This window comes from Astatotilapia calliptera, chromosome 23 (assembly GCF_964374335.1).
Source record: "Astatotilapia calliptera chromosome 23, fAstCal68.1, whole genome shotgun sequence".
NCBI lineage: Eukaryota > Metazoa > Chordata > Actinopteri > Cichliformes > Cichlidae > Astatotilapia > Astatotilapia calliptera.
In genome coordinates, this window is record NC_137443.1 from 26,096,144 (window position 1) to 26,121,620 (window position 25,477).

Sequence of the window (25,477 nt, forward strand, 5' to 3'; positions counted from 1 at the left end):
GCTGGCTTTGGGACTCTGTCTCTTGTTTTCTTGCTTTTTTGGAGGCCAAAACCTTTTCAGGACTTTCCAGGTGTGGCTTGTTAAACTGCAATTTAAGAATATTTAGTAATCTGAAACCTCTGACAATCCGTAGAAGAACTACAGATACTAACAATGTCATTTCAATCAGTTAAAGTGACAAATGCATCAGTTGTTGCGCACAACATTGTTTCTTCCAAGATATCCTGGTGGACATTAGCCAAACAACACATTTCTACAGTTCTAGTAGAAACAAATGCAACGAATGAAACAAAAGAGGCTTTTAAATAGATCAAATTGTTTCTGGGGAGGTCTTTTGCCCTTAATGACCTCCTCTGTTCCCTCAATAACGACAATTTTTCACACCTTGGTATGTGTCAACAAAGTTGTGGTTTAATGATGATAAGAATGGATTCTGGGGTTTTCCAATGGTAGCTGCATAGGCAGAGCCCACCCTCACTAACTTCTGATGCAAAACCAGTCATTTTGTTCTATAAGCTGGCCTGAAATATGAAAGAAACCTCTCAGCTTAGAGACAATTTCAAGGGTTACTCCTAGTCAACTTTCAGGGGTTAAAGGATTCGGTTCTAAAAAGAGAGCGGCTCAGCATTTCTACAAGCTCCGACCGACCACACCGGAGACGTACTTTGACACTCAGCACTAGGTCAAAAAAATCTGTCTTGTTAAATATGATATATGCGTCACATTTCTGTAATGATCTTTGTGGGACTGGTGGGTGGGACTCTGCCAAACTTCCTCTCCACTTCTCTGAAAAAGGCAGAAGAAATTAGCCGTCTTTCTGGGGAAATTCATATTGCCTTTTATCTTTTTTTTATTCCTTTCCCTGCTAAAAAAACAACAAAAAAGCAGTTCCAGCTCATTCTTTCCTTGGCTGCCGCACCGCTGTTGTTACCGAGAGCTCTGTTAGCTCAAAATCATTTGATGAACAATGAGCTAGTGAATCATACATAAAATTTCCCACTTTGGCGGAGCTCCAGTCACTCAACAGTTTGGGCCTTAATGGTGTTTTTTTGTAGAGGGAAAAACCTGACAAAGTCCAGACGTTTTTGTTACATCCTCACCTGCTTGATTCTTAGCGTGTACAGGAGAATTATGCAGATGCTGTCTCATCACAGGCTCATAAAGCTAAGAGTTAATGAACCATCACATTGTGCAGTTCAAAGCCGCCCTGTGAACTCTCTCCTCCTCTGCTGGTGTGAGTCAGGTCTGTTAGTTTTAGCTAAAACAAGCATCGGCAGCTGCTTAGTGTCACAATTGTATGATGCAGGTGGAAGCTTCCTTCAGGGGAATAAGAGAGCAAAGGGATTAGAGATGCCTGAGACATTTTTTAATCTAAAAAACTGTTAAAAAAATACATTCGGATCAGTGTATGAAAACTACGCAAACACCTGCTCTGGTTTGTTTTCAGTTATTCAAATGGGTGCCTGCGGAGGTGGATATTTGAGCAGGCGCGACCAAAATAAACAACACGTCCTTCAGTTCAACTATTCATTCAAAGAACCTCACACAGAATTTAACTATTTGAATATTGCGTGCAATTTTAAAACCAGTACAAGGAGATGGATAACTCCCTGTATCAGTACATAAAATATCTAGATCCTTACAAATTATAAACTAATGATGTAAAATTATCAGGTTAAGTCTTAAAGAATAAACATTTGACTTTCTGATTAGCCTGTGCGCTGAAAACAACAACAACAATGATCAATTTCCTCAGCGTGAACCAGGAAGTAAACCATCAGGAAGCTGTCCTGCATGAAGCTTTTATTATGAGCATCTTCTTCCTCTTTTTTTCAGCTGCTTTCTTTAGGGGGTCGCCACAGCTGATCATCTGCCTCCATGATCGTTGGCATGTGTCACACCAACCTTTTGCATGTCCTCCATCACTACATCCATGAACCTTCCCTGTGGTCTTCCTCTTTCCCCCCTGCCCGTCATTTTTGTGTTCATCAGCCTTTTTTTCCCAATGCATCCACTATCCCTCTTCCGCACGTGTCCACACCATCCCAGGCTGAGCTGTCCCTCTGATGTACTCATTTCTAATTTTGCCTATTCTCCCAGTGAAAATCTGATCATCTTCAGCTCAGTCTCTTATCTTTTTGCCAGTGCTGCCGTCTCCAAACCGTGCAACATAGCAGGTCTTGCTAATGTCTTGTAAATCTTCCCTTTACCCTTTCTGCTGTCACAAACCACCCCTGACACTCGTCTTCGCCCACTCCATCCTGCCTGCGCACTCTTCTTCACCTCTCTTGCGCACCGTCCGTGGCTTTGGGTGGTTGACCCCAGGTATTTAAACTCATCCACCTTCACTGTTACACCTCTCTCTCTCATTCAAACAAATGTATTCTGTTTTGCCTCTACTGACTTTCATTCCTCTTCTCTCCAGAGAATACTTCTACCTCTCTAGGCTCTCCTTCACCTGCTCCCTACTCTCACTACAGATCACTTAATTAGCAGCATGCAAAGAACTATGTAATAAGTTTTGCTGGGTGTCAAAAAGCCATGCAGATTCACAGCATTTCCCAGCAGAAGATGGCAGTATACTCTGTCATATTTGTTTGTTTTGTTGTACTTCTTCATGTTCCTGTTTCCATGTTTTTCTGACTCTTTCAGTTGTTATTTAGTTACCTTTGACATAAGTTTTTTCATGTGTCTTATTGTGCCTTTTCCCTCCTTTCTGCATTAACTGCCATTCCTTTGTTGTCCCCACTTGTGTCACTTTCCCCATGCAGCCCTCAGTGTGCTGTATATCTAGCCATTTCTTTGTCTTTGTCCATCTGTCCATCACCCTGTGTTACTGTGCTTCCTGGTTAATCTTGAATGAGTTTGTCTTACATGGTGTTCCACAGGGATCCATTTTAGCACCATTACTGTTTACCGGTTAACTTCAACAAGTTACCACAAGGTCAGCTGTTATCAGAAGCAGAATGACAGTTATGATAAGTATGCCGATGACATGTGATAACTGGATGGCTAATGCCTTTCTGCAGTCACATCCTGATAAGATGGAACTCCTGATCGTTGGAGCTAAAACTGAAAGTCTGGAAAAACTCTAAACTGTCCTAAAAATGTCACATGGATAAAGAATCTGACTGTGCTGAGGTTGTTACACTAGAACTGATTTTAATGTTACATACTGGGGACATACTAGTCAACAATGAACTAGCTTATCTTCGACTCCATCTCCACCTCCACCTTTTATGCTCCAAAGAACATACTGTCTCGATCACAGTTTAAAACCAACTGAAAAGATTCCTGTTTAGCCTTTCAGCAGTTGAATTCCTGATCTTTAGGATCCTTTTTACCTTACTTCTGAGTTTGTTAGTGGATATCAGTTTGTAGGTTTGATTAATTTTACTGGACTACTGTAAGAAAAATTATCTTTTCATTATACTTTTACTGCTTTCATTAGTTTTTATGCATGGACTACTATCCTATTTAAGGTTGCCTTTTGTTGTTTTTATTGGTATTTAATGTTTTCAAATTATTATTTTTTACTTACTTGCGTCTGTCTATTGATTTAACATTTCATTATCAACAGAGACTTATTTTGGTAGTATTTTCAAGGGGTTTTCTTTTTGGTTCTCCACATACATTTGTGTCCTCTTCTGAATAAACCCTGACTCTGCATGTCTGTGATTTTCATGTTGTGATTCTGAAAAATGCTTTAAAGATGATCTTCAGATGAGAGTTTGGCTTCAGGCCTCATCAGTTTCAAAGCAGCTGTCAGTAAAAATGACCATTCGGTCGCTGAACAGCTGCAGTCAGAGTTTGGTTTGCATTGCCGGCAGTAGTCAGACCTGTTTCTCGTGGGTGACTCTGCCAGGACTGCCCTTTATCACCAGTTCTGTTCATAACTTTCAGGATTTCTCAGCACACCTTTTTGGTGACCTCAGCATCACCTCTGCTTTTTGTGGACAATGTGGTTATTCTGGTTTTATCAGTTGGTGACCTTTAGCTCACACTTGGGAATGAGAAGTCGCACCTCCAAGTCTGAGGCCCTGGTTTTCAGCAGGAAAAGGGCGGAGTGAAACACTGGGATTGGGGATACAAGCAGTGTAAATGAGCTTCCTCTGAAGAGGGTCTTGGTTCTAAATTGGAGAAAGGGAGTGGTCATTCAAGACAAGCTCAGAGTAGAGGTGGTCTAAGCATCTGGTCTGGATGCCTCCGGGATGCCTCCTACTTCAGGTGTTCCAGGCATGTCAATCTGGGAGGAAGCGATGGAGCATACCCAGGAGAAACAGGAGGAATAACATCTGTTGGTTTGACTTGAGAACTAGAGGAGGGTCTGAGGTTCTGTGCTTAGATTGTCCATGTGACCCGATGGATGGATGGAAATTCAAAGCAAAGTATTAATCAAATTAGCAGTAATTTGATGATTTAATAAGAAGCATTCAGTGTTTCTGTTACAAGGTGGCTTAGGTGGGCTTGTGTGTGTGTTTTGTCTGAAGGCAGTTCATTTCAGTTAACAAGGGTCACATGGTTTCAATTTGCAGCTTTTATTGGCTGATAAACACGCAGATGTGATAAATTTACTCTGACACTCAGGCTCTGTGTGTGTGTGTGTGTTTAGATATTTAACAGTGTAACATGAGCACACTCCTGTTTCTATAAAGATAATAAGATCAGATTACTTTTCCTGTATTTAAATTCCCTCATTTGACTGCTCGCATCTCTTTCTTCATCTCTGATCTTTTGCTTTTTCTTCCGCCCTCTCCCTCTGCTTTCCCCCTCTTCTTTAAATTCAGTGGTATTGATCATAACTAAACTGACTTGAATGTGATCGCGCCCTCCGAGTCTGTTTCAGTGCAACAGCACACACTGCAGGCCAGTGTTGGCATTACACCCCAAAAGGGTTCATTTTCTGTCAGTTTTCTTGCTGTCAAAAGCCGAGAATTAAAGTAATTTAAACTCAAATACTATGTTTTAGACATTTCATATTTAATAGGTGTTTGATTCAGGAACAAGTGATGCTGAGAAAAAAGAGTTACTGGAGGAGAAAACCGAAGAAATTAAGTGAAGTGATGTGATTATCCCAGCTGAGAGGCAGGAGGCAGAGTCACCCTGGACCCTGTGTGAGTCTATCACAGATCATATGATTACAAATTTAGATATTTATTCTGAGTTGTTGTAGTTTTGATCATTTATGAACCTTTATTGCTGTTGTTTACAAGTAGGATGCTGCAAACCTAAAGAAACCAGGTCGCTGTACATGTGGTAAGAACTTGTTTGGATTTGGGTTTTTTGTTTATTTTATTTTCCTCATGTTTCAACTCACCAAAACGTCCACCCGGTTACCAGAAGTTACCAGAAGTCTGTGGTGACTCAAATCTAAAAACGAAGGCCAGACATTTGTATTCAAACCATCAGCAGCTTAGAGGAATAACAACAATAATCTGGCATTGTGGATCGGAGCTGAAAGTGAAACCGGCCGGACCACACACACACACCCTCAGCTCCTTCCTGCAGCGAGTCCAAGTCAAGCTTTGGATGGAGCTGATGGCTGTTACCCGAAAGCATGAGTCATCATGGACGACAGATCGAAGTAAAAACAAACATACTGAAGTTCTTCCACTCTGACGCATCCTGCTGCTGCTGGTCAGACACAAAACAGCAGCTTTGCCACATCAAGGCTTCGGTGGCTGTTGGGCTCAAGCTGCTTTTAGAGCCTCATGGCCACCAGGGAGCTGATTTCTTCTTGCAGGATATCTTTGCCATGCTACTGTCACGCCGTTTGGACCAGCTTTTAGCTTCATGTGGTGATCATTAAACTGATATTTATGTTGCAAACGGGATGAAAAATCTTTAATTTTGTATTTTAAATTAATCTGAGGTTCATCCAAAAGAACAGGCCCTCAAACGCTGTTTTCTCTAAATTATATCTTTTAAATATACAGTGGGGCAAAAAGGTATTTAGTCAGCCACCGATTGTGCAAGTTCCCCCACCTAAAATGATGACAGAGGTCAGTAATTTGCACCAGAGGTACACTTCAACTGTGAGAGACAGAATGTGAAAAAAAAAATCCATGAATCCACATGGTAGGATTTGTAAAGAATTTATTGGTAAATCAGGGTGGAAAATAAGTATTTGGTCAATAACAAAAATACAACTCAATACTTTGTAACATAACCTTTGTTGGCAATAACAGAGGTCAAACGTTTACTATAGGTCTTTACCAGGTTTGCACACACAGTAGCTGGTATTTTGGCCCATTCCTCCATGCAGATCTTCTCGAGAGCAGTGATGTTTTGGGGCTGTCGCCGAGCAACACGGACTTTCAACTCCCGCCACAGATTTTCTATGGGGTTGAGGTCTGGAGACTGGCTAGGCCACTCCAGGACTTTCAAATGCTTCTTACGGAGCCACTCCTTTGTTGCCCGGGCGGTGTGTTTTGGATCATTGTCATGTTGGAAGACCCAGCCTCGTTTCCTCTTCAAAGTTCTCACTGATGGAAGGAGGTTTTGGCTCAAAATCTCACGATACATGGCCCCATTCATTCTGTCCTTAACACGGATCAGTCGTCCTGTCCCCTTGGCAGAAAAACAGCCCCATAGCATGATGTTTCCACCCCCATGCTTCACAGTAGGTATGGTGTTCTTGGGATGCAACTCAGTATTCTTCTTCCTCCAAACACGACGAGTTGAGTTTATACCAAAAAGTTCTACTTTGGTTTCATCTGACCACATGACATTCTCCCAATCCTCTGCTGTATCATCCATGTGCTCTCTGGCAAACTTCAGACGGGCCTGGACATGCACTGGCTTCAGCAGCGGAACACGTCTGGCACTGCGGGATTTGATTCCCTGCCGTTGTAGTGTGTTACTGATGGTGACCTTTGTTGCTTTGGTCCCAGCTCTCTGCAGGTCATTCACCAGGTCCCCCCGTGTGGTTCTGGGATCTTTGCTCACCGTTCTCATGATCATTTTGACCCCACGGGATGAGATCTTGCGTGGAGCCCCAGATCGAGGGAGATTATCAGTGGTCTTGTATGTCTTCCATTTTCTGATGATTGCTCCCACAGTTGATTTTTTCACACCAAGCTGCTTGCCTATTGTAGATTCACTCTTCCCAGTCTGGTGCAGGTCTACAATACTTTTCCTGGTGTCCTTCGAAAGCTCTTTGGTCTTGGCCATGGCGGAGTTTGGAGTCTGACTGTTTGAGGCTGTGGACAGGTGTCTTTTATACAGATGATGAGTTCAAACAGGTGCCATTCATACAGGTAACGAGTGGGGGACAGAAAAGCTTCTTACAGAAGACGTTACAGGTCTGTGAGAGCCAGAGATTTTCCTTGTTTGAGGTGACCAAATATTTATTTTCCACCCTGATTTACGAATAAATTCTTTACAAATCCTACCATGTGGATTCATGGATTTTTTTTTCACATTCTGTCTCTCACAGTTGAAGTGTACCTCTGGTGCAAATTACTGACCTCTGTCATCATTGTAAGTGGGGGAACTTGCACAATCGGTGGCTGACTAAATACTTTTTTGCCCCACTGTAACTATATGTAAGCTTTTATTTATTATCAATAACGTGTGTAGATTTCTTCAGTGAAAAGACTGCATCCTTAAGGTTTGGGTTTAACATAAACACAGTTTAGTTAATGTGTAGAAAATGTTTCCTATGTTTTGTTTGGAAAAAAGCACATTTTTAGAAGAAACTGTTGATAAGTTGCAGTCACGCATAAGCCCCAACACAGTACTGCAGTACAGCACTTTGCGTGAGTGGACTCGGTCTTCGTTTGTAATTTCTTTATCTTTAAAAAGAAAGTAAGAAAAAGTGCTGGGCTGAAGGTCAGGAGTGCAGTTTCACATTTCAGCCACCAGAGGGGGTTTATCTTCAGCACATTGACGCACCAGAAAGTGACAGTGTCACAAAGTATCAAGTTTATTAATGTACTTTTAGAAAAACATCAGCAAATAAAATAGATTTTACTAAAACAGGATAAAATCAATAAAGTCTGCTGGAGCAGAAAACTGGAGCTTTGATGATGGGAAAACAGACAGAAATGCACCACTCTGGGCTGGAAATTTACAAAGATTTTTTCCTCCCTGCTGATTCATAACTGTCACATGTTAGTCAGACTCCAACCTGTAGTTAGTTGTTTATTACTTTGACCTCAAAATATGACAACAAACACAATGGAAAATCACCAGCAGTAAGCACTCCGGTAGATGTTTATCTTCATCTGCTAGGCTCATTTGAACTTTCAGCTTCTTTGGCAGGATGGTGCAAAAACTGCCTGACAACATAGAGACTCGCAACAGCTGTAAAAGTTTTAGAAATAAGAAGCTTGTGAAGAATGTGAGATCTGAGGCCAAATTCTTGAAACGCTGAGAAAAACAACTCAGTACTCAGGAACAAAAATGTTACCAACGTTAAAATAAAGGTTATTTAAACGTGTTGCTATTTATTTTGGTCATCAATCACGTGAATTGTTAATAATATGGACTCAGCGAGTTGTTTCTGTACGAAAATCTTTATGCTGGCCCCAAGGTGCACAACACAGCGAGAAAATGGTAAACACAAGATGTACACTGCTCTGCCAAGAAAGAAAAGTCTGCCTGGATTTAAGAGCTTTCCACTGGATTACTACTGCAGTCATTAATATATTTCTGCTGGCAAAAGCTTATTTAATGCTAACAGATGCTGTGAGAACTTCTTTCTTTTGTTAGACAACCATGTTGGAGGATGTATCGAAGGGATGTGGAGAAGATGTTACACTTTTTTTTTTTAACAACGAAGGCCATTTCTGAAACTGCAAAAACTGGACAATGATAAAAATCATGAAAAATAAAATAAAAATCTTTAATGATCATTTAAATATTTAGTGAAATCAAATCATAAAAAATGATAATAGAGCTCATGGCAAAGTTTAATAACCAAGTTAAGAGCACTTCCACAGGCAGTGTGAAGAGAAAATCAGGGGACTGGCATTAAAAGGCTGTACAGCCTTAAGGAAACCACCGATCAGTGATGCTAACTGAGAAAACAAAAGGACAGGGAGCAAGCAGACTGGGCTCAGGAGCAATGGGAAAAGGTCATGTCATCTGGTGAGCGCATATTTAGCTCCAGAGGGATGGGTGCTAGGGCTGTGCCATATTCACACTACAGGCACAACACAGGCACGTCTCACAGTGAGAGAGGGCTCTGAGTAAAAAAGAAAGCCACTTCAACAACCACCAACAAAATACAGTACGCTGCAAAATATGGAGGAAAAGTTGAGGCAAAAAATACATGGTTGAAGGCACGTGAGGAGCAGATGCTAGCAATCAAAAGGAAACAAAGTCAAGCTGGCATGGCTGGAGCTAGCTCCACTCTATAAGATTGGAAGAGCAAGAAGCAGATGGAAATTTCTAAGCAAGGTCAGGTTGAAATTATTTTTCAATTTTATTTTATTGTTCACCTTCTGAAGATTTACAAGGTTCAGTTATGTTAGCACTGTTAAGCTAATTATTTAAGCTATTTCCCTGCCTGGGCTACTTTTGTACCTAGATCTGACTAAGGTTGTGGCACAGTATGTAAGGCTACTATTGGACTATAATGCCACTGCAGCTTGGTGCTGGCACATTAACTAATCAACCATCAGTAACAGTAGCTCAATGGAAAAGAAGGAAAATGCCCTTTGTTTTGTTTGCACTCATAAATGCTGCTGTCTGAGATCAAATGTAATTCAGACACAAATATCATTATCACAAATGTCCTTTAAAAATGAAATTTTGAGGTTATATCAATCATCATTGGGATGAAGTAGCATGCCTAGTGCCAACAGTAGAGACCTGTGAGGGGAGTCTTATGATGTGAGGTTGAGTTCAGTTGGTCAGGTCTACGTTTATCAATGATTTATGTTCAAACGGTGAGGCCAGCTGACTGCCTGAATGTGCTGAATGACCAGGTTCTGCCTGCCCTGATGGTGCAGGCATCTTACCAGATGACAATGGCAGCATGAGGCATCATTTTCACGCATGGATTGGTCACAACAGAGTCCAGACCATAACCCCACCTTTGACATTTGCTGAAGAACCTTTTATGCAGCCATCTGACCGCACTCATGATCAATACACAGCCATGGAGAAAAATGAAGGCCAATCTGAAGGGAAATAAGTGTAACAATGCACTGAATAACTTTTCAGTTTTTTTAGTTTATGTTTTCTGCTGCTTTTAAAACTGTTTTTGTTCTTTTTGCAGTTTTTTCTGTTCTTTCTGTTTCATCTTCCCTCTCTTTTTTATTGTAGTTGAGCTCATCTTGGGTTTTTTTTTTCATTACTTTAAGTCTTGTGTTTTCTGCTTTTTTCTGTTTGGCACCTTGGGGCCACCATAGATTCAGGATACCACAGTCAGTCATAGCATGAAAATGCCTGCTTGTAATTTATGCAGCGTCGCTGCATTAAAGTGGAGCTTTTAAGGAGGGAACAATGTAAACACAGGTCTACCGAACACAAACCACATCTTAGTTTCTTTTGGTTGTTCACATTCCTGAGAAGGGCTCACATTTCAGACAGTCGTGCTTTGCTCACATTTAGTGGTGCCAACGTGCAAAGGTGCTCAGTGCAATTTTTAAAATCGGCTACTTCTAAAAACGTTAAACTTCCCTTCTCACATATTTGTTGTTTGCTGAGTGCAACAAAGCTACAAAGCTTTTGTCACTATTTCCCATTTCCCCCCCTTTATTTCTCCTCTTTGGCTGTCAGAGGTTCCTCAGATTGGAGCGCTTCATCAGAGCCAACAGAGTCGCCGTCACCGCTGTCGGCGTCCTCGTCTTTCTCCTCCATCTCGTTGGTCACGTATTCGCCTTTATGTCTGGACAGGCACCACATCAGCACGGTGATGACGCAGATCATTAACAACAGCACTACACTTACGATTCCTGTGACGACAGAGGGAAATATCATCACAGAGCCCCCAACTATGCATTTAAAGCATCACTTTCATTGCAATTCAACATAGAATTCAATATCCTGCCTATGGAGTCTGCTGTGTCTCTATTTTTACTTTTCACTTATAAAGCGAAGTTCATGTATTTCATGAACTGATATCTGTAATGAACTGACATAAAAACCTGATATATATTATTAACTGACATTTGCATTTAGTGAACATTTCTGCTGGAGTAACAATTATAACAAGAAAGAAAAACTAATAAAATAAAAACTTCTTTTAAAAATCCAAATTTAGAAACTTTAACACATTAAAGAATACTTCAATTTTATATCCCACTATTAGTAAAAACTTCATTAACTGAAACAAAAAATTCTGGAGAATACGAGACCTGTAAAAATTTTTCTTTTAACAAATTAGAACCAAATTTAATCAATTACTAAAATTATAGATTAAAGAGGTAGTTACATTTCCAAACATGTTCTTCTATTTCCTTATTTATCCCTTAGATTTAATAATTTAATTTAAATAAATCTACATCTACAGTTTAGTCTTTAAAACTTGCATTTTATATTTAAAGCTATTAGTATTATTATATTGGTCGATGATTATTTTATCACATTCCTGACTACATATGATTTGGTCGTTGGAAATAAGATTTGAAAATCATTAATCCGTACAGAACAAGTTATTAAGCAGAACATCTTTTTCATTCATGTGAACTGAAATAAAATTCAGCAGATTCACACTCATTGTTGAACATCATAAGAAAAGAAGTCACTTCTCACCACCAATCAAAGCGGCAAAATCTCCAGTGTCATAGGTTTCTGTAAAGACATGAAAATTAAGTCAAACTCAGGTGACGTTTGATATCTAAATCAAATGACATACAGTAGAGGTTAAAATACAAACTTCTGTGTCAGATTCATCTTGTAGAAAAGCTACAGAGGTCCAGATAAAAGTCAGTGACAAAGGCAAAGTGAAATTTTGAATCATTCTCTCAATCTACAGCCTCCTCGCTCATGTACTGTCACAAGCAGCAGCTCACAATATTAAGTTATCTGGGGGACACAAACAGCCGTTTGTGTTTACATTTTCCCTCAGAGTCCAGCCGTGTGTGGCATTCAAACAACGGCCGTCAATTTAAGAGCCTCAGTGTGTGTAGAAGCAACATGACTGCAAGGCCAAAAAGAAACGTTACACACCATATTTTAGAAAACAAGTGAGCAAAATCAAGAAAGATATATATATCAGTGTTTATGAGGTTTATGGTACCTAAAAGTTTCATAGTTTAAGAAAATCAAAGCCAAATTTAAAGGATAATAATGATGAAATTTGATGAGAAGTTGTTGTTTTAAGTTTGCTGATAATAAAAATGACTGTTTATGCAAACAGAGCTACTCTTTCACTTTTAACTTTCCAAAGATTTACCAAGAAAAAAAGTTTGCTGTAAGTTCCTGGAAAAGCATGTTAACTCATTAATACCAATACAACTGTTGTGTATAGGTGTGTTTGTTCAGAAATAACTATTTTTTGCTGTTCATGTACACAAATAGCCACTTTTTTTTCTTGTCACTGTGCATACATTTGTAACATATTTCAACAGGTAACAGTATCCGCTTCAAAAACTAACCTTTAATTGATTAACAATAATGCTTTTGAGGAACCTAATAAAAAGTAAAATTACTGTTCAGAAAAAAAAGCCAGTATCTTAAGAACATAACTTCCAGATACTGTTGATCTGCTATAGATAGTTTTAAGAGCTGATGCATCTTTTCTTTTGTCCTCCACTTGTTTAGTTCCTCAAATCTTTTAAGGACACACTGCACACCATGCTGAGATATGCCAAGTTTTCAACTAAAGCTCTTTGGGAATCAGCTTGTTGGTGCAAAAATATTATTTTATGTCTGTAACTGTGTTAACTTTGGTATTTAATAAATTAAAGAAATTTGAACAAATGATATATTTTTGTGACAGGCTGCTAGTAACAAAGTGCCTAAAGATGCTATTTGAAATTCATTCTTTGCTAAGTTGTCTGATATTTGTAGACACAACACTGGATCGAGGCAGCACGGTGGCACGGTGGTTAGCACTGTTGCTGCACAGCAAGAAGGTCCTGAGTTCAATTCCACCATCAGGCCGGGGTCTTTCTGTGTGGAGTTTGCATGTTCTCCCCGTGTCTGCGTGGGTTCCCTCCGGGTACTCCGGCTTCCTCCCACCGTCCAAAGACATGCAGCTTGTGGGGATAGGTTAATTGGATAATTCAAATTGCCACTAGGTGTGAATGGTTGTCTGTCCCTGTGTGTTAGCCCTGCGACAGACTGGCGACCTGTCCAGGGTGTACCCTGCCTTTCGCCCTATGACAGCTGGGATAGGCTCCAGCGCCCCCCGCGACCCTGAAAAGGATAAGCGGAAGTGGATGGATGGAACACTGGATCATCCCTTGAGTTAAGTGCCTTAAGTGAAAATGAGTGAAAAAGCAGCCAATATCCACAGAAAAAACTTCAGAAGGCCTAAAGATCTGTTGCTCAAGAGAACTTTATAACATTACTGGAAATTCTGGCTCCTTGGAAGCAAAAATATAAAGAAATGTTTCTCAAGACTTTTGCACTGCAGGTTATTTTGCAATGGCATGTTACAGTTTGTTTCTGTTTGTAGACTTCTGATTGGCCAGTGTTTCTGTATCGCCACCTGTTGCTATGGCATCTTGACAATGCTTAACATCATTTTTTTGCATTTCACGTCGATAGACCTTTCAAACTGAAATTGAAAATCGCAGTTTTTTGAAAGATACCTGTGTACACGATGACTTATTAACAGCAGAATTCAGCAATTTGTTGTTCATATGTGTTAAATCTCTATATCTGATGTGTCTAATATTAATCAAGCATTCTTCTAAAAAGAAGCAGAGAACACTAAGTGTTTAACAACACTTAAGAAAAGACCCTTTGGCTGTTGCAGTTCAATATAAAAGTTATTTCTAGGCTGCGTTGGTCCTGCCAGGCCCTGCTGTGGAAACGAGGACAGGTACGAGCGTTTTAGGCCCTTATCTCCACAGCGACAGACCCCCGAGGCGTCACGCTCGCTCCTTCCCATGCTCCACTCTGACATCGGGCTGATAAGACACTCCCTGCTAACGCACACAAACATCTCGGCTGGTTCACTGTGTTTGCAGGGTGTTTGTCCCACAAACTGGATGTTGAATTTTAGTGTCCTAAAATCTAAATCTATTAAAAAAATGATTATGCATGTGATAAGATTTTTGGGGCTGGTTTAAATTTGTTATTCAAGCAAAAATAATGGTGCAATTATACAATTTATAAGGCAATTATTTTGTGATTAGTGGGGCAATCAGCTGCTTTTCCAGTGTCCCACTGAGTTCTGCACATGGACTCCAGCTCCAGTCTGTGCAGACATCATGACCAATACAGATCCTAATGAAAAAAATCTTTGATAGGCATTAATCACCGTGATTTTAGTGGTCTTCTTCGATAATCAGACATCGGACACAGACATGTACAGTGCTCATATACAGAATAGTCTTGAATCATTATGGAATGCACTGTGTGAAATGTAACCATCACATTTACAAATACACGATAATCTCTACAGTACCTGACATTAAACTGAAAATAAAAAAATCAGCACTTTGTCATAACACTCTGGATCCTCCTGTAGGTCATCTTTGTCATCTGTGATAAATCAATACACCCACCAGTGCACAGGAGAAATAACAGCTGTAGCTAAACCGGCAAATTGCTCTTTCAAGATGTCAACAAATCCTGTAGCGCACCAACTCTTTTGTATTTGTTTTTGATTTATTCATAAGAAATAACTATACAAATGCGAATATTTTATTATAACTGTAATCCTGTGTAGCAGAATTAGATTAATATAAAATATAAATCAACTAATCTCTTTATGAACACTGTTAAGATTTTGAATAAACACATATACAAACTTATCAAACAAATTAAAATAATAATAAAAGTGTAAAAAAAACATTTAAGCAGCAACAACAGACAGCAGATAGATGAGTGATGTTTCCCTGTGGTCTACTTATGCTATATTCATGTTTATTGAACAAATGTTATGGTGAAATAAAATAAAAGACAATTCACACATTTTCCAGGCACATACCCTTGGGTCCTATCTTGGTCACAAGGTCTGAAAAAGGAGAGGGGCTTGTTCCTGACAAAGGGGGCACTGTTGTGTGAGCGTCCATGCTGAAGTGACCTGTGAAGAAACAGCATGATTTATGAATAAAATTCTTCTTGCAGTTAAACTGATGATAATTTCATTTACAGCTAGTGCAGCTAATTTCCTACAAATTTTCCTCTTAATTAGCTGCATTTTCGCTGCAATATTTTAGTTATTTTACGCTGGACCATCTGCTGATGTAATCTCTCCAGCATGTCCTGGCTCTGGCCTGGGGCCTCCTCACGTAGGACGTTCCCACTCTACTCTGAGCCCTTTATTAAAGACCGAGCTCCTCACCGTCTCTCTAAAGTTGATCCCATCCACACTTTGGAGGAATGTCATTTCAGCTGCTTGTATGTGGGATCTCATTCTTTAGGTCACAACCCACAGCTCGTGATGATTGGGGATATTGGTTTGATTGGTTTATTGTGTTATTAATTCTCATTAAAATCTATTTATTTAGCTTTAAGCAATAAAGGCCACAGAAACTATTCTGTTAGGCTTAGGTGTTAAAAACTACTTGTTCAGGAGTTAAGAAGTAGTTTTAAAGTTTTGCTGACTGTCAAGAAAGAAAAAGGACATAAACATGGCTAAACATCATGGATACAGTTTATATGGCCCCCTGGATTCTGGAAGGCTAATCCCTGGTCAATCCCTGTGCATTTTAATGTCTTGTAAGGGATTTAAATGCTCTCTCACTCTGAACATTGACATAGATATGTGTTTCCAGCAAATATAAACTAGAAATTGTTGAGACGAGCATGAGAGAAATGGCTACAGGCCTTACATAATACTTTGTGTTGCTTCCACCCATTGAGTCTGACTCTAATGACACTTTACAGATGTGCACTCGTAATCAAGATCAAGTTTGAAGATGCAGTGCAGTCGGGGAATTTTTGTAAGTTCAGTAATCATTGGCTAGAACTTTGTGATGACGATGGACGTAGCGGCTGCTTAACGGACTGATACTTATGGAAAGGAATGTTTTACTACCAACCCCATTCACCATCCAAACACCTTCATCCAGTACTTTATTCTGTTATCATGGGTACTCAAACAGTCTGATAGATGCATTGGGAGGAACTGGGGGTTCAGTGTCTTGCTTAAGGACACTTTGACACATATGCTGTAGGAGCTTGGTATCCAATCACTGACTACCTGATGGATGGATGGGTGGATGGGTGGATGGATAGATGGATGGATGGGTGGATGGATGGGTGGATGGATGGATGGGTGGATGGATGGATGGATGGATGGATGGGTGGATGGATGGATGGCCCACTCTACCTCCTGAGCCATAGCTTCCTCCTCAACCTTAATGAGTTTGGTATAATGATGATGATCAACAAATTTCTGTCTATTAAAAAAGTGACTCAGGTTGTTGAATCAAGAGTTCAGGTTTAGAGATGCCTCAGCATCCTCTGAACATGGATATTGATTTTGTTGACTGCAAAGCCAATGACCAGTGTTCATCAGTTTTTGTTCAACTTACCTTGTGCTTGTTTGTTTCCCTGACACCAAAAAAGCAACATTGGTACCAGGTCAGACTTTCATTTTCTTGCCTGACATCTTTACAGTCTTGTCAGTGCACACATTAAGCTTTTCCCACCACAAACAACACCCTAACTTGGATCCTAACATATTAGAAACTCAATACACAAAGGTGCCTGAAATAATGTTCAGTTTTCATTTTATCCTATTACCTCATGTGAATCCTTGAGGCTTACGATCAGGAAATTTTTAAAGAAATGTTATGAGGAGCATATCCAGGAAATAAGCTGGAAACCCAAACCAACAGTTGTATAACCCTTCCTTTTAAAGTGATTAGTTTTAACTTCTTGTATCGTGATCCCCTCAGGAACTTTTTTCTCAGAGCCAGATTTGAATTCTCTGCCAGATGTTTTGACAGCAGTGAACTAAGTTTGTGTCTGCAAGTGAGAAATCCAGTCAGCATCTCCAATTGTGTCAGGGTTTTTCTGACCCGGTGAACATTTCATTTGTAAAATGCTCCATCTTAGCACATTTCACCACACAATAGAGCCTTTCAAGGGAAATCCATTTTTTCCTGACTCATGAACTCGAGGTGTCGCACTAAAATGCATCCAAAGCGTCGACTTTTGCCTCCATAACAAGAGTCATGCTTCGGGTAAACAGCTGCAGAGCATTAAAGTGTAATGCACAAATATGACACTTTAATCACCAGGTTATTTGAGTTTAATGCTCTTTAAACATCCCTAACTGAGGTGCCTAAGGTTTTTATTTGTTTCCACTAAAACAGTACGTTAGTTTCACACATGCAACTTTTAAAATAAGTGAGAACAGATTGTTGACCACTGACTATAACCTGAAAACAAAGTGCCCAACAGTTTGTTTGCAGAGCAGCTCGTTCTGCTCAAAGCAACACAAAACCACAGCAAGGATTTTGACATAAAGACAAAAAGAAGCTCACCAGTTTCTGAGAGTCAGCAGGCAACTCTTCCTACGCCGACAGAGTGTACGTTGGACAACACACACAATTCAAAACACACTCACAAACACACATACGGATGGGTGTGGTGTCAGTCCCCAGGGTCGAGATCTGTTCCCCCTCTGGCCAATAGCGGAGCTGACTCCACCTCTCTGATCCTAAACAGCCTGCAGATGTCTGAGTGCATGCAGCTGACAACGCCTCTTGCATCATCTGTTAACACACAGAGGAGCACTTCAGTGTGTGTGTGTGTATGTGTGTTTTTGTTGTTTGGCCCTTGTGCACGTCCTGTGCTGAATAATCCTTACCTTCAGCCTGGTTATTAATGTGAACCATCTTCTTTTAGACAAATAAAGATGGTTTCTTAACAAGAAAATGGTGTTAGTTTTTTGCCTTCCTGTTTTACTTTGAAAGTTAGTCTTGCTTTGGTTTGACTTCCTGCTTTTGTTCTTTTCCCTCCTTTGTGTATGTCAGATTGTTTTGTTGCCTTCCTGTGTTCTGTACTTGTGGTCTTGTTTTGTACTTTTGGAGTTTGTCTTTCTTGGTTGCCTTCAGTTCTTATACTAAACTATATATCTAGCACTTTTTTGTTATATGTTTCATTACATTTTTCTTTTGTGGAGTTTGCATGTTTTCCCTGTGCCTGCATGGATTTCTTCCAATAGTCCAAATACATGCATATTGAATTAATTATGGATTCAGTGCAGGAATTGATGGTTGTCTCCATCTGCACTGTAATAGACTTGCACAGCACACTTTCATCCTGCTGTGTCACATAATGCCACCAATGCTATTCAAGGTGTATGACTATCCCTGCCAAAAAATGTTTGTTAGGAGGTTGAAGGAGTGGTGGAGTTAAGAGGCATTTCAGCCGTTAGTACCTCTGACCTTCATTTATGTTCACTTGTTGGTTAGGTTTAGACACTAAAAAGTACTTGGTTAGGTCTGTTTGGTATTAAAACACACCATTAGACCATTAATCTTTGACAGAAATCTTGCCATCTTGCTAATGCCACAACCCAACATCAAAAATGACACCTAATAGTGGCTGTTATGCTACAGTTACACTTGGGAAAACAGTTGCTGGGATAGCATGACCAATATTATTACTGAACACAATGAATTTGGGAACTTGTTGCCTTTGAAGTGGTTGCTTTGTAATTGAATGGGGTCAAGTTGCCAATCGGTTTGTGGCAATGCAGCGATTGACTGTGATAAACTCTGTCGCTGTCTGCATATACAGAAATTATCTACTCACATCTACAGTCCAGCCACAACCTAAAAAATCCGAAACAGAAATTCTTGCATAGTTTCTCAGGACAGTTATTTAACTGCAACATGACATAGGCATTCACAATTCTAATTTTTTTTATTCGAATATACCCAGAATACAACCAGTTGGCAACCAAATCCCCTGTTGCACCGTGTTTTTCTTGGTACCAAGGATGTTGCTATCCGATTTTTACTCTAGTAATAACAAACAGCTTCCGTCGATGATAAAGGGAATGATTAGTTTGATGTATTTTTCTTTTAAGCTCACACTTGTGATGAATGAGTTTTGATGGCTGTTCTTGAAGGAGCACGTACAGATCACCAGAATTTCTTGGACTGTTATAACTGTGAACTGCTGATCAAAAGAGGTTGTGGACTTCACCTGACTCTCCTTCATATTTGTATCTTATTTTATTATTTGAAGTATTTCCATTAAACTTTAAGAAATGTTGGACTTGTTTAGCAATCCATTCATGTTCTGATGACCTGTCATGTACCTCATCATCATCCCAAAATCAGCATGAATAGACTCCATCACCTAAGAGACCGTAAATAGATGAGCCATTAAGAAAATGAATGGATGCTTTAAAAAACTGTCATAAAGATGAAACATGCTGATTAAGGTGCACTCTAAAGAGAAATATCCACTGATGCCACTTAATTTTTATGACTCACACTGAGTCATATTTGTGCTGCAAATGTGAAGTTACAGGAATAAAATACTAAACATTTCTGTGCCTCAGAAAAGACTAACCACTGGACCATTTAGTGTATTTATTTAAATTTCACTGTGTTTTAGTTCAGTATTGGTCTCAATAAGTCTTAAAAAAGCTTCTCACATTTCCTTAAAAAAACATCTTCTAAAAAAATGTGCTAAAAGGACAAACTGAACTTCAGTTTTTCCTGAATAGCCTCTTTGCTAAACAGGAAAGACCTGCAGGCCAGTGGCATTCGAAACACTAAAAGAGCACTGTTAAACTAAACGGCTACAAGTATTTCGTTGTCAGGGCTCTCTGAATACTTTTTTGTTATTGTCACCGTGCTCACTTTGGCATAACACAAATATATTAGGAGTAAAACCACAGAGAAAAACAACATATGAACTTTTAATGGTTGAGCAACTCTGCAGAACTGCTATGTAAATATTACTGCAGTGCGTCTCTGAATTCTTCTGACAGCCACCCAAGATAAGAATAAACAGCCTTCTTTGTCCCCTCGCTACAGAAATATTGACTGACTAAGTCACAAACTGACCATTTAATTAAATTCGTATCACCAACGTCCAAACAACCCAACATTCAACATGTCATGATGCACATCCGACAAACTCTTCTGTTGCACTGCTTAACTGATCATTTCTACATCTATAATGATTTAGATTTGCTTCTCATGCTGAATACATGTAAACCTACAAAGAGCTACAGCAACTACAAGCTAACATTTAAAGTCACTTAAAAGTAATTTTAATTACTTGCCTACCAGCAACTATTTTAAGATACGTATTAGTCATTTTAACCATTTTGACCTCGATGTAATTTTTACCAAAACATCAAATAAACGTAGATGTAAATAACACATAAAACATGTACAATCTACAGTTTTATTAAACACTCTGACTTCAAACTATTGAAAGAGGTTTCCAATGTGACGTCTAAATGAAAACTCACAAGCCATTTTTGAGTGTCTTTATGAGCCAATTAAAAGTTGAATTTTAAAATCTGATAGCCGTTTAGACCTTTAAGAGGGATAGACTGTTTGAATTTCATTATCTTAATAGCCATTTTTCAGATTTAGAGATTTTGAGAGCAAATGAAAAAAAGAATAATTAGACAGAAAACTACCAGCATTTTTTTTTTCTAACAAGAAAAAACAAGTCGACAATATCAGGGGTTAAGCAAAGCAGCAGCTACAGTGGGACAAAGCACCAAAAAATAAATAAAATAAAATCTTTGCATTGCCAATCAAATAAGATTTAAAGCTCCTACTGTCTTTGTGAATATGTTTGATGGTATACGCAGTTTCATAAATGAAATCGTTTTAAGAATATGCTTAATGTTGATTCGCATTTAAGCAACTTTCTCAAGATTTAGTGGCCATTGATGACTTTTGACCTAATAAACTCATTAAAGTGTCTCCAAAAGCTGACTATAGCAACTTTACACAAACCTAAAATTTACTTTTAAAATTTGATATTCATTTTTTAATTCATTTTAACTTGCCAGCCACTTTATCAGTTTAGTGGCTTTGTCGAATTTTAAAAATGTAAGGAATGATTCAGAAGACAAATATTAAAAGAACTAGACGATAAAATCCTTTTTAGGCGCTTTTCAACACCTGTGAAGTCTCTAAGTAATTTGAGTTTAACAACGGAGGAGCTAGAACACTTTAAACTCTCTAGCCAAACTGAACCTTTTACAAGCCAATGAAATATTTTTTTGTGTGCCTAAATTGCTGCATTCAGTATTTGCTATTTTATATTTATCTCCAAATCACTATGTTGTGAATTTTAACAAGTCCACAAACCAAATTCAAACTATGATAGTATGTAAGATTAAAAACAAACCAATAGTGTTCTTCAGATTCTTGATTGATTCCTAAAGCTATGAAACTTTTTCAGTTTCAGCGCTTTATTCAATTTTCAGGAATGGATTGAGCTCCGCAAACAAATCCCAAACCCATCTGCTGTTTAAGTGCTTTTAAAATGAAGTCCAACTTACCAGGTACTTTTCCCCCAACTGCTATACAGTTAAAGTTAACAAACGAGGTGTTAGAATAGCTCATACTCACAAGCCATTTTTAAAACTTTTACTAGCTAACTTTTCTCCCCCTCATGACTCACTTCCCTCTTTTAAAGTTTCACTATCTGCAATATTTCCCCCTTTACACAATTATTTGGCTCCTAAAATAGCTGAGTCATCTAACTTTAAGTCAACTTTCTCAACTTACTGACTATCCAGAATCTCACATGCAAAATCTTAAATGACTGTTAGTCTCTTAGTAACTGACTAGCCCACAATGCAAACTGCAAATATTTTCAAAATGTGATATTCAGATAGATTTTTTAAACCATGGATGCATTCTTGTGGCTGCTAGACTGAACTAACTTATTAGCTACTTTCTTAGTTTAGTATTAAAGATTTTTAAGATTCATCACTGTCTGAACAAACCTATTCACTAGCTATTCAGGAGCTTTTAATATAAAGCTCAGCTTACAACATATATTTCCAAACTATGATACTGTGAAGTACTGAGCTGCAAGCCACTATCAAAACAAAGCCCTTCAGGCAGTTTGTAGTTTGAAAAACATTCTTTTAAAAGCCGTATTGAAGAACTTTGTGTTTGTCATCATTTGTCTGACATACTACTTATACTACGACTAAAGCAACCAAATACTGTTACTTATTTAATGCCCCTAATGATCAATTTAACAAAGGACCCACAAGTCATTTTGAAACTTTTACTAGCCAGTTAGTTAATTTATTATATGACATCAAACCTTAACGTTGCTTTCAATATTTGATAGTCAATATTTCATTTAGTCAAATAACTGCCTAAAGGGGGCTCTTTAGTTAGTTATTTGACTCCTAAAGCGGTTAACTTGATATGGTCATTCAGGGTTTTACATGCAAAGTCCCAAACTGACGGTTTGTGGCTGTAAGATTGATTTAGCAGTCCATGATGTAGTATATAAACAACTTTTATAATTTCACTGCTAGAACAGCAGCCAAATGTAGCAGCCATTCTCCAAAACCTGTAACATATACAAAGCCTTTACTTATACAAAGTGATGGGAAATGATAAAGAGTACGGGAATAAAGGTGTAACATGTATTGATTGATAAATGGTTGGCTTTGGTGGCCAAACATATAGTGAAACACTTTTAAGATTTGTTCTGCTTGAGCTACTTTAGTTCCTCCTTTTGTACCAATCTTTGCCGCCATTTTGAAGACTTTACATGCCATCTAGAAATGAAAACACAAACGAGGCTGATTTCAGACACTAGACTGGAGCTTTTTACCAGCCACCAGCCACGTAATGGTGGCTGGTGGCTGGATTGTTTCCTCCACCCTGCGCTGCTGTGAGGGCATCGACAGTTTGTGCGTTGCTAGGCTTCTGCTTCTTTATAATGTACTGTGGCTCCCCTTTGTCTTCCCGCCCGCTGCCACCTCCTTATTCGTGCTCGTCCTTGAAAAACTCGTGGCAACAGACGGTAACTACGGAGATGAATGTCATGAACTCCTGAAAGTTGCACTCGGCGTCGCCGTCGGTGTCCAGGCTGTCCATCAGGCTGTCCAGCGCAGCCTGGTCATTCACATGCTGCAGGGAGGGAGGACGGGTTCAGCTCGGGACAACAAAACTCCAAACTGGTGCTTAACAGTTTATGTCATATGCTTTTAAATCTCAATATATATATATATATTATTATTACAAATTTCCCATCTCACCGCCATCAGATCTGGGAGCTCGTCATGAAGCAGGTCCTTCAGCTCGCTCTTCTTCAGTTTATGTTTGTCTCCTTCTCTCTCCGAATACTTCTGAAACACAGCGAGGATGGTGGCCATCGAGGTCTCCAGGTCAGTCATCGTCACCTGTCTGTTAAACCTTGAAAAGTAAAGTAAATAAAAGCGTTAATCTTAAGACCATTTTGGGAGATTCAAAGAAAGTTAAATCACTTTTATATATTTTTTTGAAATTATATATATTTTTAAATATATATAATATATAAATATGAAGTCGCTGAATTATTTTCTTATATATTATATAAATTATATTCTGATGAACTTAAAAGTATTGATTTATGATTCCTGAAAAAAACACAAGTAAAAGTACTTAAATAACACTAATCCACATAATACCAAGGGTTGTTCTTTTTAGCATTTCTAGAATTTGGGAGTGGACCACATTTATTAACATGTGGAAAGTACAAGGATTGGCTCTGTATGACTTTATTTGACATCTTTTTTTTCTGACCATTTGGCAAAGAAAGGTGGCCATTATGCTTGAGTAAATGGACCACAGTTAAAGCCTGTGCAGGTCCTCAGTTGTGCAGGTTCATGGTAGCTTAAGTGCTTGAAATGAAGGCAGATGAACTTCATTTTAGGATTGTGGAGGGGTGAAATGTCTTGACGAATCAAAAAGAAGTCAACTTGCCTTCATTTTAAGCACTTAACCGCAGTTAACAAAACTTTTTTTACTCACGTGCTGATGATTTTCCTTTGCAGATATAAAAAAATCGGACTCCATAATTAACAGAGAGACTTAAATTAATTCGTTTTACCAGCATTACAGAGCAAAAAATGCCCCGCTTTAGCCTTAAATGCCGGGCAGTATTGATACGGTAACGAATCCTTCTTAATTTTAGATTTTCTTTTTGTGTTTAACAAGTCCTTGAAAAAAGTCATGAAACTTACTAGAAATAGCTTTTGTCTCTTTGCTGCGACATAAAATACAAAAAACAAAGACTTACTGTTGTGCGAGTGCAGGCAGAAGTCCAGAGAGCAGAGGCTGAGGATGGGCTGCAGTCTTTATACTGGACCAGTATGTGGGTGGGGGTGTGAGGAGGTGCAGGTCTGAGGTCAGTTAACCTGTCATTCAAAGTGCTGACCAATCCCAAGTGTCCACCTCTCCTCACTCCACTGCAGCCCTGCAGGAACCAGCACTGACTCTGCAAACTTTAAAATAAGAGAGCAGATTAATTTCGTGGCCTATTTTCATGACTTCTGATGTCATCACTCAGTAATCTCCACACTGCCCTTCTGTATGTCCTCCTTGTCTGAAGTCTTCCTCTTTTTTTCATACTTTACCTTCAACTTCCTTTGTCCAGTACATCCATCCCTCCTCTAACATGTCCAAACCATCGCAGCCTTGCCTCTCTAACTTTGTGTCCAAACTGCTCCACCTGAGCTGTCCCTCTGATGTACTCATTTCTAATCTTGTCCATCCTGGTCACTTCCAATTAAATATTAACATTTCCTGTTTTTATTCCAGTGCCACTATCTCATAGCCATGCATCTTAGCTGGTCTCACTACCATCTTGTAAACTTTGCCTTTCACTCTCGCTGCAAACCTTCTGTCTCAAATCATCGCTGACGCCTGTCGCCACCCACTCTAACCTGCCCGCACTCTCTTCTGCACTGTCTGTTGTTTTGGATGGTTGAGGTATTTAAACTCATCCATGTGCACTACCTCTGCTCCTTTCGGCTTTCCCTTTACATGATTAAACTTTTTATTGATCTTCTCTTCAGAGCATACCTCCACCTGTCCAAGATCACTTCGACCTGCTTCGACCCTTTGACTACAGATTGCAGTGTCATCTGTAAACATCAATGCATATTTATAAAGTATTCCCACCTGATTAAAGATGCCAAATGTATTGCCTTTTCCCTGTGACCTTGGCATTATCCCAGGACTATAGTGTGGTGTTAATAACACCGACGTCATAGGTTCAACTCCTATGCTGGCTATAAAATGGATAGTTGCAAAGCCTGTGTCATATTTAATGCAACAGGCATTATACTTAGGTTTTGCATATTCATTGTCAGATATCATGATGCATTCTCAATCATCCAGGTAACTAAATCCCAAAAAGTTGTTTCTGTTCATCTGGACGTAGCCTTTTC

General features: G+C 39.1%; 2 protein-coding genes across 2 annotated transcripts; both read right to left on the bottom strand.

Annotated features, from left to right (window-relative positions):
• Positions 1-8,824: 8,824 nt before the first annotated feature.
• Positions 8,825-17,706, bottom strand: gypc (glycophorin C (Gerbich blood group)). Its single transcript, XM_026159380.2, has 4 exons — positions 17,568-17,706; positions 15,059-15,154; positions 11,707-11,745; positions 8,825-10,907 (listed from the first exon to the last, which is right to left on the bottom strand). Exons 2-4 carry the CDS (start codon positions 15,141-15,143, stop codon positions 10,708-10,710), a joined length of 324 nt encoding a protein of 107 aa, XP_026015165.2. The 5' UTR covers positions 15,144-15,154; positions 17,568-17,706; the 3' UTR covers positions 8,825-10,707.
• A 4,597-nt stretch (positions 17,707-22,303) lies between these two features.
• On the bottom strand, positions 22,304-24,538 carry s100b (S100 calcium binding protein, beta (neural)). Its single transcript, XM_026159381.2, has 3 exons — positions 24,325-24,538; positions 23,303-23,459; positions 22,304-23,174 (listed from the first exon to the last, which is right to left on the bottom strand). The coding sequence occupies exons 2-3, from the start codon at positions 23,438-23,440 to the stop codon at positions 23,028-23,030; spliced, it is 285 nt and encodes a 94-aa protein (XP_026015166.2). The 5' UTR covers positions 23,441-23,459; positions 24,325-24,538; the 3' UTR covers positions 22,304-23,027.
• Positions 24,539-25,477: the final 939 nt, after the last annotated feature.